The sequence below is a fragment of the Notothenia rossii genome (assembly GCF_949606895.1).
Source record: "Notothenia rossii genome assembly, chromosome: 1".
NCBI lineage: Eukaryota > Metazoa > Chordata > Actinopteri > Perciformes > Nototheniidae > Notothenia > Notothenia rossii.
The window spans coordinates 86,278,192-86,296,578 of record NC_136912.1 but is presented as its reverse complement, the minus strand read 5'-3'; the positions used below and the strand labels follow the sequence as shown (position 1 = coordinate 86,296,578).

The window sequence follows — 18,387 nt, the reverse complement described above, 5'->3', positions numbered from 1 at the left end:
TAATCCCCTGGACTACTTAAATGTTTTACAGCTTTCTGTGTGTTGAGTTTACTTTGTTATATTATCCAAGAAAACCCCTTAATTTTGTGTTCCACTGCTTTTGCCACTAATTCATTTCCATATTCAAATCCTTGCTCTTACTTCTGATTTCATTTTGTATGAATAAATGTAATGTAAAATGTCACACAAAATCAACAACGCACTGCCTTCCAGTGAACACAGTGAGGCACTGCAACATTACTTTCATTTCAATGCAGACGTGACATCATAATCAAAATCTAGGATACTTGGAGGAAAGTTTTTCAGAAAAAGTCTTTAATAACTTTACGCCTTTCCTAATTGACATTTAGTATGTCCGACAGGAACCTAGAATTGTGATGGGTGATGGGTTCAATGGGTTCAATCCCTACGGAAGAGGATTAGGGCCACATGAATTGATTTCCATATGTATGTATAAATGTTTTCTTGTTTATTTCTTCTTGTATTTATCTCCAAAAAAAAATATTTCTGTTTTTTTCACATTTCTTTATTCTTGTATTTTTGTATTCCTGTATTTATTCTATATTTATTCATTTATTTATTTGTGTACTTATATAATGTTCTGTCCTCCATACCTTTGTGCTTGTTGTGTGCATAAAGGTACAAATTCACTCAAAATCACATCACAGCATTCATGGACATTCATGTTTTTTCAAAACACATTGGCTTTGGTCCAGAGGTCTATGCATTGGTTTTCCATGCAGGTGCTCGAGGTTCAACACCAATGGGAGGGACATATGTTGTCTTCTGCTATGTTGATGTTAAATTTGGAGGTATTGTCCCCACCACTTTTTCTAACAAAGTGACGCCCATGGTTATGGCACAGTAGGCCTACAAATAAAACAACCAAAACAGCTTACATGACAAACAGAAAATACAAAATAGTAAAGAAAATACATCTGAAAACAATAATGTATTGCTTTAAAGAAACCCCGAGGGACTTACTCCAACAACATGAATAAAAACAAATATAATAAAACTAAAGTTTCGGGGCGTTTACAGTCCATAGTTTTCATCGGTTCAGCAAGTAAAATTTTGAGTGAATTCTTCCAACCGTTGATATGGTCCTGAACACTTAAATATACATATTTATACATACAGTGTTTACTAAATTAAATCACCAATAATATTAGAAATTCCTTGTTTTATCACTTTTAGAAACTCCATTAGAGGATTAATTCAACGGAATTTCCGACCAGCATTTGAAGCACTTGAATGCACCTTACGCCTGTGCCACGTCACTGACGTAGAAGGAGGTGGTGTCCGGGTGGGAGGCGAACTCTCCTGTACAATAAACCCCTCAGACTGGCGTTAATGTTCTTTAAACCAAGAGGAGTACTTGTCAAGAGAGGTAAGAGTTTACAATTCCAGGCATGTTATCTTTTAAGTTTTCATTGAGCTGCTCTAACTGTTAGCTGCACAGTTAGCCGGTTAGCTGCTAATATCTGCTCAGCTGTCACTGCTGACACCAGATAGAGGATGAATGTAGTTTGCATAGAAACCACACTTTTTGTTTGTATAAGAACACAGCTTAATGTACAGGAACAGAATTTACCTCACGTTATTTTTGTTATTTCTATTCAACCGTTAACACATGTTTATTCTTGTTTTATTGTACTTGTATTCTTATTATGCCCGTTTATATCGCGTACTATCTGTGTTTATCTATCTGTGTCTAATTCGGTTGCTGCTTTACGATCTGAATTTCCCTACGGGGGTCAATAAAAGTCCTTCTTATCTTATCTCAATTCATGCTAATATTAAATGTCCTCTGCTCAGTGGTGTAAAGTAACTACATTTCCTCAAGTCTACCTCATTTTGATGGGCTTGTACTTCCATAGTAGAGTATTTCCATGTTTTGCTACTTTTTACTTCTACCCCACTACAATTCAAAGGTTAACAGTGATTTTGACTTATGATTTGAAATATATTCAACACTTAAATAAGACTTCATTTACACTTGGAGTGACATTCCCTGCAGTATACAAAGTAATGAAAACTAGCTGCATCTTTACCAGCTTTAATAACACTTTAATGCATCAATAATTACAATCAAAACATATCATTTAGGATTCTAATAAAGGACTTTTACTTGTAACAGAGTATTCCTAATCACTGGTACTTCTACTTTTACTTAAGTACACAATCTGATTACTTCTCCCACCTCTGTACATGTGAAACCTTCATAATCCTACTGAAGGTTTCTCACACCGCCTCATGGAAACATAACGTTTGAAAGTATCACGAATGCTTTAAATTAGAAATAAGGCTATACCATTCACGTGTCAAACAGCTGTGTATTTAAAAAATATATATTGCCCCATCTTGCTGTAGCCCTTATCATCCCATTACAATGCTAAAACGTCTCCTCCAGTATTAGTGTGAGGAATTCCTGGTTTAGCAAGATGCTCATTGTGGGTTCAAACAAATCATTAATCATTGCACCATTTATTAAAATAATTGCTTTGCCTACGGTTCCAGAATAAGAGGTAAATGGGTGTGCATTGTGTTGTCACTGATTGTTCTGGTTTAACAAGCAGCTGTGAGGATTGTACTAAGGTCATAATAACTCATAAGTCAACAGAACAACACCTACTTTCAAACGTTTTTGGCTTGCCATTGAAGAAGTTATGTGATGGAAAATACCAAATAAATTCCTTTCATTATGACTGAACTTATTTATTTACCATACAAACTGTTTGTGGTTATTCCTAAACAAAATCAGATTTATTCTAAAAATATCAGTCTTTAAAATCCGACATATGATATGTGAGAAATGGTGGAGTACATTTCGGCTCTTGTCTTTATAACCCTCACATTTCAAGAAATATGGTTGAAGATATTCAATTGTTCTTTTATTTAATTATTAACTTCCTGATAAGATACAGTTTATAATCTTTTTGGGAGCCTTGGTCGAGGTGGTAAGCAAAACAAAAGTTTCGTATATGTAGTACATGCACTAAAGGTAGTATAAAAAGGGGCCAAAAAACAATATATATGAAACATCCAACAATGAAAGGCCACGAGAATCAAGGAAAATAAAGTCACTCGATAAAAGCATCAACATTATTTATTAAAAAATGTATTTTCAAGTATTTTACAAATGTGTCAAGAGTCATCAGGTTTCAGTAAGTATGCCTTGCAGCTCATTCCAGGCTTGCAGGGCGTCAAAAGGTGAAGAATGATTTACTCAGCTCTGCTCCAGTGTTTGGGACAGTTAGGAGAATTGTCTCTGATCTAGCTAGATGACCCCGATATCCTAATTAGTAACCACACATTTTATTTTTAAATCTGTCTTTCAGTGGCAGAGTTAACCAGAAGCCCTGTTCATCATGGACCCAAACGCCAGCGGACTCGCCATGAGGTTGGCTGAAGCCGGCCAATCTCATCTCCTGCAGTTTTGGAAGAAGCTGGGCCCCAAGGAGCAGGCCGATCTGAACCATGACCTGCAGGGGATGGACTTTAAGGAGATCAATGGATTCTTCCAGAAGGCCATGGAGATGTCCAGCAGCAGCAAACAAGAGAAGATGGACACTCGCATGGAGCCGGTGCCCAGAGAGGTGCTGGGCAGTGTGACGAGGGACAGGGAGAGCCTCAAAGACTGGGAGCTAACAGGTGAGCTCCAAACCAATCTCTATGGCTGCTCGGAAGTTACTATAGTGGCTCATGTCCTCTGTAAAAAAGACAATATTTAGTTTCATTGAATGTATTACAATTGAATACAGTAGGACTTAACATATGAGTAATCACAAGACTTGCCTAGTTACTGCAGGAACAATAATCCTAGAGACACTGAGCAATTAAGTTTTGCTGTGAACCAAAAGAATTGGCCCACTGGTGAGGAAGAGGGAATATTTCCTGGTGTCTGACAGCGAAGCCTTAAAGGGATTAAAACATCACATGGTAACCCAGATGCTTTGATTTCATTTATGGGACAGAGGGCGTTCTTGTAGATGACTTCCCACACAAAGTCAACATTTAATAAAAACATATTAAAGGAGGCTGTGGCTCAGTGGATGGTATGATGGACTTCGAAATCAGGGGATAGCAACGACATGCCCAGGGACACAACGACATGCTGACTGCAGTGAGTCCCTCTGCAGTCAGCAATCCATGTCGTTGTGTCCCTGGGCAAGACACTTCACCCATAATTGCTCCTGTGGGGATTGTCCACAGTACTGCATGTATGTAATTCGCTTTGGATAAAAGCGTCTAACAAGTGACATGTGATGTTTAATAGTTTTTCTAGAAATCCACATCATCACAGCATCAACAGAACTATTTTGCTGGCTGTGCTGTTGCAGAACATTTTCCCAGTCTCTTGCGTAGTTATGAAATAAGAGTAAGCTTGCGTTGTTCATTATAATTTGCGCAATCCCCCTTCGCAGTGGGGGTCTGACCATTTAGTGAGTCTCTTTAGTGGGGTTTTTCCTGGGAGAGGATGACAATAGAGGCAAGCAGCAGAGAACATCTGTTTCTGATTTGGGTCTGACGTAAAGTGTGTGTGTGTGTGTGTGTGTGTGTGTGTGTGTGTGTGTGTGTGTGTGTGTGTGTGTGTGTGTGTGTGTGTGTGTGTGTGTGTGTGTGTGTGTGTGTGTGTGTGTGTGTGTGTGTGTGTGTGTGTGTGTGTGTGTGTGTGTGTGTGTGTGTGTGTGTGTGTGTGTGTGTGTGTGTGTGTGTGTGTGTGTGTGTGTGTGTGTGTGTGTGTCAAAGTCTAGCAGGCCCGCCCAGGCCACTGACATAAACCTTGTCTATCGGTACTTATAAGAAAGAAGAGCGTATCGGGTCACGTAGCAGCTGTTTATGTAAGATAAACTGACCCTGTTATAAAGCGTTACAACCCATGAACCATAATAAAAGCAAACACTCTTGTGTAGAGTAATTAGATTTTAGGTCTTGTGTCAGCAATGTACTTTAGGAGTAGTCATAACATGATGCATTTAATTAGCAAAGTTTGTTGATCTAAGACGAGCCTATCATACAAATGTTTCACGTATCAACATTTCTGCTTCGAGGATCCTGTATATTAATTGCCATGGCTACAAAGGAATTTGTAAATCTTATTTTTTGCGAATAAAGTTAACATTTTGATGTAAATTACTTCGGAAGTCAAGACATTTTTGGTTCTTGCATTTTATTTTTATTAAATCCATACAAACCCTCAGTGTTTCACAAACTCTAGCATGAACACTTTATAGGGCAAATGTTCTTGCTTCTATGTATAGTGACTGTCCTGCTCTGTGCTCCTTCAGGTCTACACTGCATCTCTCAGAGTAAAGTGGCGGTCCTGCTGTTGGCCGGGGGCCAGGGAACAAGACTGGGGGTCTCTTACCCCAAAGGCATGTACGACGTGCGGCTGCCGTCCCACAAAACCCTCTTTCAGATCCAGGCCGAGCGCATATTGAAGCTGCAGCAGCTGGCTGAGCAGAAGCACAAAATCAAGTGCTGTATTCCCTGGTAAGAAGTCATGTTGTGCTTTAGGAAGAGATGACTAAAGCGTCTGAGTTAGTGTGTCTTTCACTGCTTTATTTGAAGAAGAAGAAGAAAAGACCTAAGCTACCAAATACTGTCTTATCTTCTCATATTAAGAATCAAAGCTATTTGTTGTAGTTGTGTTGCTTGAAGATTAAGTGGGTCAAAGCACTGCCTCAAAAGGAAACTCAGTCAAGGAAGTTGATTTACAGGAAAAGGATTAATTCCCCGTAGGGTGGATCAAAGGACAGTTTGGATGATGGATTCAACAGGACATTTGTGCAGTGCATAAAGTTTACGTAGAGTTCAACAGTCACTGGGAATTAGGTCAGAATTGAAGTCCGGTCTGTTTCTGTAAGGAAGTTGTTTCCTTTTGATTGTCTGTCATATACTTCCAACTTATATGTCTCTGGCTTGGGTTGATGTCCACTTTGCTGTAAATTGTGTTTCTGTGAAAAGGCGCTAAAGAAATGTCTTCTGCATTTTAAATATTAAAAGACATTTTAGCATTTACTTTGAAGGGTTTCCCCTCAGCAACCTGTTCAAAAGTTGTTGTAAAACACTTTATTTACTGATAACTATATTTACTTGCTATTATTTACTGAGGCTTTCCAATGAAAGGATGCATTCTTAATTTGCTTGATTTCTTTTTTTTTTTTTTTTTTTTTTTAAATGTATTTGATTTTTAATGTTTAACTTCTTAAATGCTTGTTCTTTCTTTTTGTATTTAAATGGCCTCTCAATATTTTCTTAACATCTTATTGTTAATATGTTTATCTGCCTCTAAAGAGAATGGCCTTGCGTCCGAATAGCGCTCTTTAACTACATTCCCCCCACTTTGCCTTCAGGTACATCATGACGAGCGGCAGGACAATGGAGTCCACAAAGGAATACTTCTCAAAAAACAACTATTTTGGCTTGGAAAAGAACAACATCATCTTCTTCCAGCAGGGCATGCTACCAGCCATGGACTACAGCGGCAAGATCATCCTGGAGAACACAGGAAAGCTCTCCATGGCCCCTGGTGAGCCCACTGCAGGATTTGTGACTTTTGCTCCCATAAAAGTGTCTTATTTGCCAAAGGAAGATTCAAACGTGTGTCTCTGTGTTTGTTTTTCAGATGGGAACGGGGGTCTCTACAGAGCTCTGGGGAACCAAAGCATCATGGACGACATGGAGCGGAGGGGAGTTGGATTCGTCCATGTCTACTGCGTGGATAACATCCTGGTCAAAGTGGCTGACCCCTCCTTTATTGGTTTCTGTGTGAAGAAGGGAGCGGACTGTGGAGCTAAGGTTGGTCACACACCTTTTATATTGATGTAAAATATGTCTTATCTGAATGTTAGTGCTAATTAGGAGGGTCTGTACTTAAAAGGATTTAAAGCTTCATTTCTAACACTGACAACATTCAATTGCTGTTCATCTTTTTTCTTTTTTTTACATCATTTTCATCCCAGTATATTTGCTCATAAAAATTAGGCAACTATTGCAAGTATTTTACTATTATTTATAGGTAGATGTTTGGTCGAAAGACTGCTTACCCTTCCACTTATTCCACAGAAAGTGAAGCAGGCAGTGACAAGTAACAGGCATTGTGGATTTAATAAAATAAAAAAAAGCCATCTTTCATTTAAACTGATGAATTATTCTGTTTAAATGATGGACTTTTTCTGAGGGAAAATGTATGTATATTTAGAGCGATTAAAATCATAAATATGAGACATTCAGAGCATAATTGAAAACCTAAAAGAAGCTAAAGCTGTGATTTCCTAACTAGTGTACTCCATCACAACATGGTGCTGCGTAAAGTGTAACCTTTTACATGTATTATTGTAGCAATAATAATGTTCTTTTAGTTGTATTCTATTAAGCTTAAACAAATGTAATGGCCAAGCTACAACTGAACAGGTGGGTTTTCAGTTTGCGACGAAGTGTAGACTTTCTGATGTCCTGATATCAATGGGAAATGTGGAGCCAGGATATCATACAGGCGTGTTTTTGTTGAGGGGCACCCGGGTCCACTGATGCAGAGCTAAGTAAGCGTGTTGGTGTGTATGGTTTGACCATGTCCTGAATGTAAGAAGGAGCAGATCCCTTCCCCGCATGGTAGGCCAGTAAAGAGAGTGGAGGAGTGGTGTAGGGTGGGAACACTTTGCTAGGTAAAAAAAACAGTCGAGCTGTCATATTACATCATTGAGATAGTAAGATTAGCAGCAACAGGTTTTAGATTCCAGTCGTAAAGATGATCTAATTATTGTCACCTGCAATAATGATCAGCTCAGTTACCTTGTATCAGGAAGTTACATTACATTGCATTTAGCTGACGCTTTTATCCATAGTGACTTACAATAAGTGCATTCGACCAGGAAGATACAACCTTGAAGAAAACAGAATCATATAAGTACATCAGGTTTCATAGAGCCAAACATTTCAAGTTCTACTCAACTGGCTTTAGACAATCTTTTCCCGGAAGGAAAAGCAGTTCAGTCTTGTCAAGGTTGAGCTTGAGGTGATGAGCAGACATCCACCGAGAGATGTCTGCTAGGCAAGCAGAGATGCGTGCGACGACCTGGGTCTCTGAGCGGGGAAAGGACAGAATTAGTTGGGTGTTGTCAGCGTAGCAGTGGTATGAAAAACCATGCGGGCTAATGACAGACCCGAGCGAGTTTGTGTACAAGGAGAAGAGGAGGGGACCAAGAACAGAGCCCTGAGGGACCCCTGTATTTAATTGACAAGGGTCGGACTCGGACCCTCTCCAAGTTACCCTGTAGGTGCGGTCTTTGAGGTATGAGGTGAGGAGGGAAAGTGCAGTGCCTGAAACTCCAAGTTCTTGGAGAGTGCGAAGGAGGATCTGATGGTTCACCGTGTCTGGATGCACACTGAGTTATTCTGATTTTAAATGCGCTATTTAAATGATTTTTAGCTGAGGGTTTACTAACTCACGCTGTTTTGCACTTCGCGCAATCAGCAGAGTGTTCCTGCCTATTGTAATGCAGGGTTGAGGCGCGTGACCCACTGAGACCTGTCTTACAGGTTGAGTTGAGCAGATCTGAGATTTAAAATCTCAGAAATCGCCGTTTTAGCTACAATAACTACAGAACAATTATACAGAGTAGAATAAATTAAACAGAGAAGTCTTTTTAAACAAGAATATAACTTACAGTGATTGCTGAGTCAGTATAGATAGTGTCCTCACCGGGTCTGGATGCACACTTATAGTCATGATAATACTGTAATGATAATATAATCATGATAATACTGTAAGAATGCATGCACACAATGGTTAGAATCTATCAAGTAGGTTGAAGACACATTAGCTATACAAATATGAGTGCATGTAATAATAGTGTGACGCCAATATTAGCTATACAAATATTGATGTGTGTAAAGACTGGGATCCAGTCTGATCAGTCGGTCTAGTTTTTCTTAATTCCTCAAGCTCGTGAAGGGTTACTGCTGTGTGTGTCTTGCATTAAAAGGTGTGGTGGGTTTGCAGTTAAACCATCATTTTCTATAAAAACCTCCACAGCTCACCACTGGGAGGCGATGTAGGCCTCTTTGTCTACTTTAGTCTTCTTGTCTACAGCTTTATAGGAAATATGAGGTTAGGGCCTCAGTCATCTTTAACTTTTCATCAGGTCTCAGATCACATGAGTTGGACATTGAGATACCACTTAGGACCGAGTGTGCTTTCATTTTAGAAATTAAAAAAGCTTCTCAAGTAAAACTGTTGAACCGGAAACTTATTTTCTACTAGTGAATAAAACATGTTCATGATTAGTAGATTTCTTTCTCTTTTTGTTTGATTCATCTCTTTTTTGTTGTTTGACTAGTAATATGTATCAGTACAGCCACACAAAACAGGTCCATCAATGTGAGATGTGTTAAGGGCGTTGATCCACCGGAAAAACTGGTCCGTTTTGTGTGACAGAGACTTTACTCTTTCACATATGGATCACCATAGAATATAGAAAGCATCCCATTACATTATGGATAGATACCATGTACATTTAAAGCAAAGGCTTGAATCCCAAATGTTCTCTCTTTTATTTTGATCAGAAATGCAGTCACTACTACCAATTGTTTGTTGAGCCTGTGCAGGTTGAGAACACAGAGGGTAGGAGGGAGAACAAATAAGACTTATTTTTATGTTTACCGGTGACAAAGTTCAGTAACCAAGAAAGTGTTAGGGAAAACGTGTCCATCACAATTCAGAAAAAATAGTTGTAAGAAGCTGGCAGCTGGAAGTGACTTGCTGAACAGATCAAGGATTGAGAGTTGTAATCAGAATGGTTTCCTGTTGTAAAAATAGTTATTGCCATGGTTGCCACCAATAGGTGATCCAAACAGTTATAAACATTCAACTAGAGGGATAGATAATAAAAAGAATGTGTTCACTTGAGATAATGTTTTTGGCCTCTTTTTCTGAGTTAACAAGATAATAATCTTGTAACTCAGAGAAAAGTAACTCCAACGAGAAGCTGAAATTTACTAAGAACCTCAGTGTCATGGAAACAAACAAGTCCCGCCAGTGTATTTTAAATCCAGAAGTGTCAAACCCGTGAGTGCAACTGAGGCACGTATGCCTGATTGTCTCCTGAGTCACCACGTAGACAGCCTGAATGTTCATTTCAGATTCATCATCTTATATCCAGGAAGCTTAGCTGTTTTATATGATACTGTCTATAACGGGTAACGTCCGGCAGAAGTCCTAAGGAGCCTGCGCCAAGTCAAAACTAAATACAATGCCATGTACAGTATATTATATATAAACAAGTATCTTCAAATGTATTAAACCAAAATAAAACTGGATGAAACTACACTGTTTATTTTTTTTTAACTAAATGCTCGCTTCCATTAAATCAAGCTCTCAAATCAGCCCTATTGTGCTTTTTGGGGTTGGAAATTTAGAGTTATTCATGCATTTATGACTAACCATTGCTGCCAGAATGTTCTTAATTGGAAAAATCAAATTATTTGTATGCCCTGGGAACTCCATCAAAAACATCTTAATACACAATTTATTGTATTCTCAGTTATTTTTATGCGTTTTGCCTCTACTTCTTAAATCAAACGTATCTTAGGTCATGTTTGTAAGATCTAGTTCTTGTGAGATACTCAGACTGACTCGTTATTAGCAGGACCACAGAGAGTTTTTATCCTACTTTGTATATTTTCCAGCTCACGCAGAATACATCTAAATATTTAACTGTGTGTAACTAAACACTATCCAGACTCCTGTTTGACATTACGAGTTGTGCGGTGGAGCAGAGATGGAAGGATCAGATCAGAGCAGAGTCCCACCCTCCCATCATAAATTACTGAACTCCATTTCATGTGGCTCCCCCTCCCCTCCCCCTCACTCCACCCCGCTCACCAACCCCTCATCAGGACTCCACTCTGTCATTAGCATCCAGCAGCAGATGGGGTGAAGGGTTTTTATTTTTCATTCAGTGAAGACTTGAACTTATCGGCTTTAAATACACTTAAGAAAATATATATTTTGATCCGACTTAAAATATCAGAGAAGGCTTATTTGTACTCTTTCAACTAGTGCTTCATTTTTCTCATACTGTGAAATACTCTTTTCACCCTCTGTCTGAAACCAGAGCCCAGTCTGCTCTGATTGGTTAGCTGGCCGGCTCTGTTGTGTTCGGTCGAATGCTTGCAACTGTGAATCACAGAACCCTCTGAGACACTGTGTTCAGGGGCCTCATGTGTAACACCATGCGTAGGATTGACGTGGGAAGGTTGCTTACGTAGTAGAAATCCGAAAAATAGGTCCATAAATGTTCCGCCACTTTCCGATTCACTAAACATTGCGTACCGGCGAGGAAAGTGCGTATGGCACTTCCTACGCCTGTTTCCCTTTATAAATCACAACCGACTCGAAATGCGGTGTAGTTTTTGCGGGCTTCACGTAACGCCCATGTTTGCCTATAAATAGTCAAATAAACGCCCTTTCATTCATTCATATTGACTGACTGCATGGAGAAAATCGCAGGAAATGACGAAAGAACAGCTAAAAAAAACATCTCACATCGTGTCAGATTTTGGTTATTTTGGGGAGGTCGAAATAAATCATATTGTTTGATGGATGCAGTTTGAACCAGAGTAGCAGCATGGAGGTCGGATCGTCACCAAAATAAACAAATAAGTGGTCCGAAAAAGGTTAATGACAAAAAAAATACACATAGCCTTCCCCGGGCAGTGTGTTTGTACCGGGGACAGGAGACCCCCCCCCCCCCTTGATGAGAAACTGTAAGAAATGATCGGGGAACCCCTCCGGAGTGGAGTCATAACGGCTGGATCTGAATTATGTTTTTGTATTTGGCGGTTTGTGCCCCAGCTGTCGATCAGCTGTGCGCAGCGTCTCCACTGCAGCCTGTGCATCTCAACCCCCCCCCCCCCCCGCAGCAACCCTATATCCGTCAGTTAAAGGAAATACAACTAATATGTTGTGTTATATTAGCTGTACAATTTACCACATATGGTGCTCCTAGTTTCCATACCTCCTGTGTTTTACGAGCGCCTTATCAAGTCTACCTATAGAAATGCAAAACGGCGTCAGTTTAGACGTAATTCTGTCCTCCTGCTTACCGCATCATTTATGAGAAAACGGTACAACATATTCGACGTGGTTTTAAATAACATATCCGTATTTATTTATTTCTCCCAGTTATGTTTTTGTGTGCACTGAGGAGTCTCAAACAGGCGTTTGTTAAATTATTTTAAGATTGGCTTTAATCAATGTTTGAAAATGAATTATTCTTCATATATGATAAATGAGAGGTAACGTTTTGTTTATGGTATTATTTCCACATATTTCTTTCCATTCTTCCTTTTGCCAACGGTGTCGCAGTTTCTCGTCTCTCCCGTTTTTGTGCTTAGTCCGTACGCATGGGTTAGAGTTTGCGTGGAGGACCGCACATTTTCCCGTCAAGTTAGTATTTTATAAATCGCAAACATTGCGTAGAAACTGCCGTACGCCATTTTTTGAGCGTATATCCCTTTTTATAAATGAGGCCCCAGGTCAGCTATAAAGTCTTCTGGTTTGATCTTTTCCAGGTGGTGGAGAAGAACAATCCCACAGAGGCAGTGGGCGTGGTCTGCAAAGTGGATGGACGTTATCAGGTGGTAGAGTACAGCGAGATCACCCTGGCAACCGCTGAGAAGCGCAGCGCTGACGGCCGACTGATGTTCAACGCAGGAAACGTGGCCAATCACTTCTTCAGCTTCTCTTTTCTGAAAGACGTAGTGCAGTAAGAACAATGCACCCTGAACATTTGGAACGCTTTCATGAAGTGTTGCGCTCTTTGATCAGTAGTTGTGCTTTCTTGTATTCAGAACAGTAGCTCCATATGATTATAAAGTTAATGCGCTGCCATGAACTAGCTCCTTTTTTCTTCGTTTGTCCAACAGGAAGTACGAGCCACAGCTGCAGCACCACGTGGCCCAGAAGAAAATCCCATATGTGAATGGAGAGGGTCAACTAATCAAACCAGACAAACCAAATGGAATTAAAATGGAAAAGTTTGTCTTTGACATCTTCCAGTTTGCCAAGTGAGTTACAGAGCAGTTTTTTTTCCATTGAGGGCACAGAGTGTGAGAGAGCATCAGCAGACAGCCTCTTACCTCAAAGTAACGGTCATAAAGTATGGAGAATACAATGAATATCCTATTCTTCTTTGAGAGGTGGCTGGTTTGCATACGTTCTTTTGGCAGCCCTCATAATCTGGGTTTTACTAGTCCTTGATCTGTCCTTCCATGCATGAACCAACTCCATTTTTCCAGTCTATCCACATGCCCCAGTGCTGCCATTTCTTCAAGGTCTGGTCCAGCAGACAGAGCCTGCCAAGCTCTGTGCAGGAAGATGGAGGTTTATGAGCTGTTCACTCGTTCCTCCTCCTCCAGCGCTGCATTACATCAGCTCTGAGTCACGTTGCCACTAATAGAACTATACATCTAATGAAAGGATTCCTGTAAAGATTGAGTGATGGAAAAACTATGCAGCCATGTCAGCTTCCCTCAAGGTTTTCTTTAGTTTTTAAAATAAATAAAAAGGTTTTTCTGTGTTGTCGAGGAGATGAATTACAGTAGTGCCCAAGCTGGCAGAGTAGCAGCTTTAGCAGAATCCAGATGAGCTAAATTAATTTACAACTCGATATTTTTCTCAACATTGTTGGCTTTAGGATCTCCCAGTCTGCTGTGTGAATATAGGTCATACAGTATATGTGGCCTTGTGCCAAATGTAAAAATTGGCCTGATTATGTGATTATTTAGCACCTAGAAACAGCGTCAGTCTGTGAGGGCATTTTGGCATAAAACATTTAATTGGATTACATTACGCACACTGGCCAAAAAATATTTGTTCTTTTTTCCATACACAATTATTTTAAAGAGATTGGCTGTAACTGAAAGGATACATTGTCACAAATGCCCTTTAAAAATGCAGAACTCAATGTTTTTTTTGTCTTCTTGCCCCTACAAAAATGACTACATTTTAATTTACCGGTAAGAAAACAGTGTGAAATGCAGTATGCAAAGGCCGATGTGTTTCATTATTTTTTAAGTCACTAGAGCACTTTACTTGCCAATAGCACCAATAGCAATTAAGCAATCCTTAATTGATGAACCATACAGCTATGTAGGTCCTCAATTTGATCAATTCAGATATTCAGAAAAACGTTTTAGGTCGTATATGCCCATTTAGCTACCTGCATATCAACTAAATGCTGCTTTAAATCCGCGTTGTGTATTTTTTTGAGAACTTCTCATTGTCCACCCTTTACTCTGTTGTGCTAATGTCTTGTTTTGTGTGTGTCAAACAGGACATTTGTGGTGTATGAGGTGCTGCGGGAGGACGAGTTTTCCCCGCTGAAGAACGCCGACAGTCAGGATGCAAAAGATACGCCCACCACAGCCAGACACGCCCTCATGTCTCTGCACCACCGCTGGGTGCTCAACGCAGGGGGACACTTTATCGACGAGAACGGCAGACATGTGCCCGCCATACCGAGGTGACCGCAGCCAGCCTGTTAAAACGCAGCACCGTGCATGTCATGTCACGTCACAACACACACACGCATCATGTTTGGCATGAGCACAGAAGCGGGTTCTTCGTGGTCGCTCCAGCCTTTAACACTTTGTGTATATATGCATTGGCTTTTTTTTGGTGTTATAAACACTATATTCTTTTAGCCTCTCACTTCCCCTTCTCTCATGCTTTGTCTTGCTCCTGTGTGTCCCGTGAAATGTTTCCAGAGACGGAGCGGCAGGCAGTGTCACAGATGATGGCAACAGAAAGTAATTATCGTCCCCTGCAGTACCGAGTGCATGGTGATGGGGTTCTGGCTTTCTTTCCCTCTCGCTATTGAAACGTTAACACTATATAATATCTTCTTTTGATCCGCTTTCCTTCATTATCACTGAAAAGAGGAATCTGCGTGGACGCATGAAAGGCTGCGGCCAATCTTCTGTCTCTTTGCAGCCGGTTGTGATGAAGGGAATGACAGCGAGGATCAGTTTAGACGAGTGAATACGCAGTGCTCTCTGCGCCCTGGTCAGATGATCTGCAGTCATAATGACCTACTGACAAATCATTATCCCCTCAGATGGTTGCTACTAATAAATACGTTGTATTGCATGCTGGGTAATGGCTACTGGTTAGACTTTGTGGCAAGCAGTTTTGCAGATTTTCAATAGATGATGAACCTGTTGATTTGTGCAAAATGGTTATGACAAGCCTATCCATTCATTGCTTGCTTGTCAGCCTTTTGGGTTTGAATCCACCTGCTTTTTTCCGCAGACCTAATAATACATTAGCATGTGCTTCAATAACATTTATGCCCCCCATGAATGTTATTCTCTTAAAGGGTGTGCTTTTTGCTCAAACAATCAGCTTTTCCTTCACTCTAATGATACAGCTTTGTGGGCAGCTGCTCAGAAAACACCTGAAGCACCTGATGTGTGATCAGTGATTCTTGTCTGTAATGATTATCTAGAAATTAACAAGTTGAGTGATGGGAATGTGCTGGCAAGTTCCCCTGGTTTTTTAAGAAAAAATGGGAGGAGATACCACCACATTAACCGTCATTCATTTGTCTTCTTCTAGAGGAAGTCTGTTATGGGACAGAGGGATAATCACTGGTCATGTTTGGGAATAATGAAGCTCTAATTCTCTGCCTTTGAACTCTAATCACAAGCTGCAGTCGAAGAACAGCTGCGTCAAGGATGCTCAAAAGCTTCTCTCAACTACCGTCCCTCTGTGCTTTCATGAGGCAATCACTCTTCTCACTCTGTTTTATTTTTTTCTCCCTGTTATTCTCCCTGAATTTGTTCCTTTCCAACGCAGCCTGAAGGACGGAACAGACCTGCCAATCAAGTGTGAGATCTCCCCACTGGTGTCCTACGGGGGAGAGGTAAGGAGGCGAGGAATAATGTATCAAATGTAAACTCCAGATGTTGTTCTGCTCCTGCAGTCGACCTGGAATAATCTGTACACCCACTCGTATGTTTGTTCTCAAATGTGTTCTTTAGAAAGGGCCTAAGAGGTCAAATTAACAACATAGCCAACCAACTACCCATTTAGAGCAGACTGGGCTCAGGCAGAGGGTGAAAAGAGGTGCTGCAGTATGAGGGGGGGGAAAAATACTTTTTTTAACATTAAAGCATGTAAACATGTCACAGTAGAGGAAACACATACAAATTTGAAACCTGTAATAATTCCCCTTTTAAATTGAAAGCCAAGTTGCCAGTTAAATTAAAAGGTCATGATACTGCAGTGTCGTGTGCACAAATGGAAGTTGAAAAGAAAAGTTGAGATAATTAAGCCTAGAAGGCCCAAATGAGTCTAAATAGTGTTCAGCATTGTCAAACATTAAACAAACTTTAAATAGGTCTGCAATTGTCATACTTCTGCAGGAACACCAAACAAGCAGTCATGTTTAGTGTCAGAAGTGAATATAAAATAATACAAGGAATGCTATTATTCAATCATTGAAGGCTGTATCCAGATCCAACGTAAATACATTATAAAATACAGAGTTTTATATAATTGGAAAAATATAATTGTAATTATTAGATTTGATTTAAAACAGTTTCCCCTTTAAATTCCTAATATTATATAACTGTAGAATTGAAGAAAATAAAAATAACCTTTATGTTGCACATACATGTTGTCATTAGTGTGCGTATATTTGATTTTCTTACCTAAATAATCAGAATCAGAAGATCTTTATTGTCATAAAACTAAGAGGCTTCTTTCAATGCTGTAAAGAAACTAGAATATATTAATAAAGGCAAAGGCAGAAGTGGCAGCTTAAACAGAGCGGGAGGTTTAGGAGCATGTGTTTGGTTGGTTGTAAGAGGGACGAGGCGCGTCACGTGTAAATGTATTATTGGTGCTCGATTTGACGGCCTGAACTAGCCCGCAGACCCCCCCATTAAATGTCAGTGTGGTTATTTACAAACAAGAAAAACATTTGTAAATGCATAAGTGGGAAGAACATTTCTTCATAAGAGCGGTTGGTGAATGTCCTGATGGTGTTATTTACTTCTTTCAAGGGTCTTGAAGATCTGGTGAAGGGACGAGAGTTCCATCCAAACGTGATGATCGATGAGAAAGGAGTCCACGAGCTGGTGAAGAACGGAGTTTAGACAATAAAGGAGAGAGAGAAAGGGAACACCAAAGACCAACCTCCCTTTGTCTCTCAACATTTTGCAGAGGGGAAACTGTGATGTCATCACTGTGCAATAACAAATATCGCGTGCACATTTTCATGAAAGAGACTGTCTTCTCCAAAATGAATGAGCGAGCCAGATGAATTTAATCGTTTACTTTTCTGCGCCAAGTTTTCTTTCTGCTTCCTACGTTAATATCAGATATTTGTTATGAAGAGCACTTGAACATAGCATAAAATGAAGTATGAAATTCCTTTTTTACTGACTGGATGAAGCAGTCTTCAGGTGCATCTATTTATTTAGCTTATGAGACTTATTTTTATATGTACTGATAGATGCTCTATAGGTGGAAATGACCATCTACTCATTTTACCTGGTGATTTTTATACAACATTGAACTGAGATGAAATAATCTGAAAAGGTGCTTATTAGCATGTAATCTAGGTACATGGTACAGAATGTGGGGGGTATTTATAATATCTGGTTCTTTTCTGCTTGTAATCGTTGAAGATTAGATATTATCCAGCTTTAAGAGATGATTTCTATCTTCTTTATTAAAGAAGTTTCCTAATTGGAAAACCAACTGAACATGTTGTCTTTTGTATGTGTGTGGTTACCTGTGTGCGTCCAGGATGTCTATTTGATTCTCACAAATGTCCCCACAGATCTGTGTGAAGTTGAGAGGTAAAAAAGATAAATACCGTTTAAAAAAAAAAAAAAAAGAATAGACATAGGCCATTAAAAGCACTTGCATATATACAGTATTTTGTTCAAGATTAGAAGTATTTTTCATATTTTTCTTTCTTAATGTTAGGAAGTATGCTACAACTCCTGCGTCATTGCATTTGAGAAAGTACCAGTCAGATGCCAGTTCTCCTTGTAAAAATACCTGTTGTAACGTAACTTAACCCTGACCTTTGTCCCAAAATATGTAATTGTGGTCCTCAAGTTTGAGAGAATCGATCAGGAAAATTGTGGAGTTTTACATTTAATACGGTGTGGGAATTATGTTTACAGTTTATCGTGGCTTTGAGTGTGAAGACACAAAAAACACTGGGAAATTGGTAGATTTTCCGAAAAATCAGTAAACTATGTGAGTTTGACTGAAGGCTGTGCTTTTTGCATTACAGTTGCTGGTGCCTTGAATCAGATTGTCCAGCACATGGTTTATATTTAAGATGGGCCAGAGCATGC

The 18,387-nt window shown here is 39.7% G+C and overlaps 1 protein-coding gene across 2 annotated transcripts; it reads left to right on the top strand.

Moving 5' to 3' along the window:
* Window positions 1-1,279: 1,279 nt before the first annotated feature.
* On the top strand, window positions 1,280-17,781 carry uap1 (UDP-N-acetylglucosamine pyrophosphorylase 1). 2 transcript variants are annotated; one of them, XM_079648528.1, is made up of 11 exons: window positions 1,280-1,390; window positions 3,342-3,654; window positions 5,292-5,496; window positions 6,360-6,535; window positions 6,632-6,804; window positions 12,580-12,773; window positions 12,934-13,074; window positions 14,343-14,531; window positions 14,776-14,817; window positions 15,866-15,932; window positions 17,077-17,781. In XM_079648528.1, the coding sequence occupies exons 2-11, from the start codon at window positions 3,372-3,374 to the stop codon at window positions 17,167-17,169; spliced, it is 1,563 nt and encodes a 520-aa protein (XP_079504654.1). In that variant the 5' UTR covers window positions 1,280-1,390; window positions 3,342-3,371; the 3' UTR covers window positions 17,170-17,781. The 2 variants fall into 2 exon arrangements, with proteins under 2 accessions (XP_079504654.1, XP_079504655.1); XM_079648529.1 differs by lacking the exon at window positions 14,776-14,817.
* The last annotated feature ends 606 nt before the right edge of the window (window positions 17,782-18,387 follow it).

What these genes read in the sequence shown, in the direction of transcription:
- uap1 (XM_079648528.1), top strand. Translation starts at nt 3,372, where the DNA reads ATGGACCCAAACGCCAGCGGACTCGCCATGAGGTTGGCTGAAGCCGGC. An exon ending in TTTCTGAAAGACGTAGTGCA is followed by an intron (nt 12,774 to 12,933) that starts GTAAGAACAATG and finishes TTTGTCCAACAG; the next exon opens with GAAGTACGAGCCACAGCTGC. An exon ending in TGGTGTCCTACGGGGGAGAG is followed by an intron (nt 15,933 to 17,076) that starts GTAAGGAGGCGA and finishes ACTTCTTTCAAG; the next exon opens with GGTCTTGAAGATCTGGTGAA.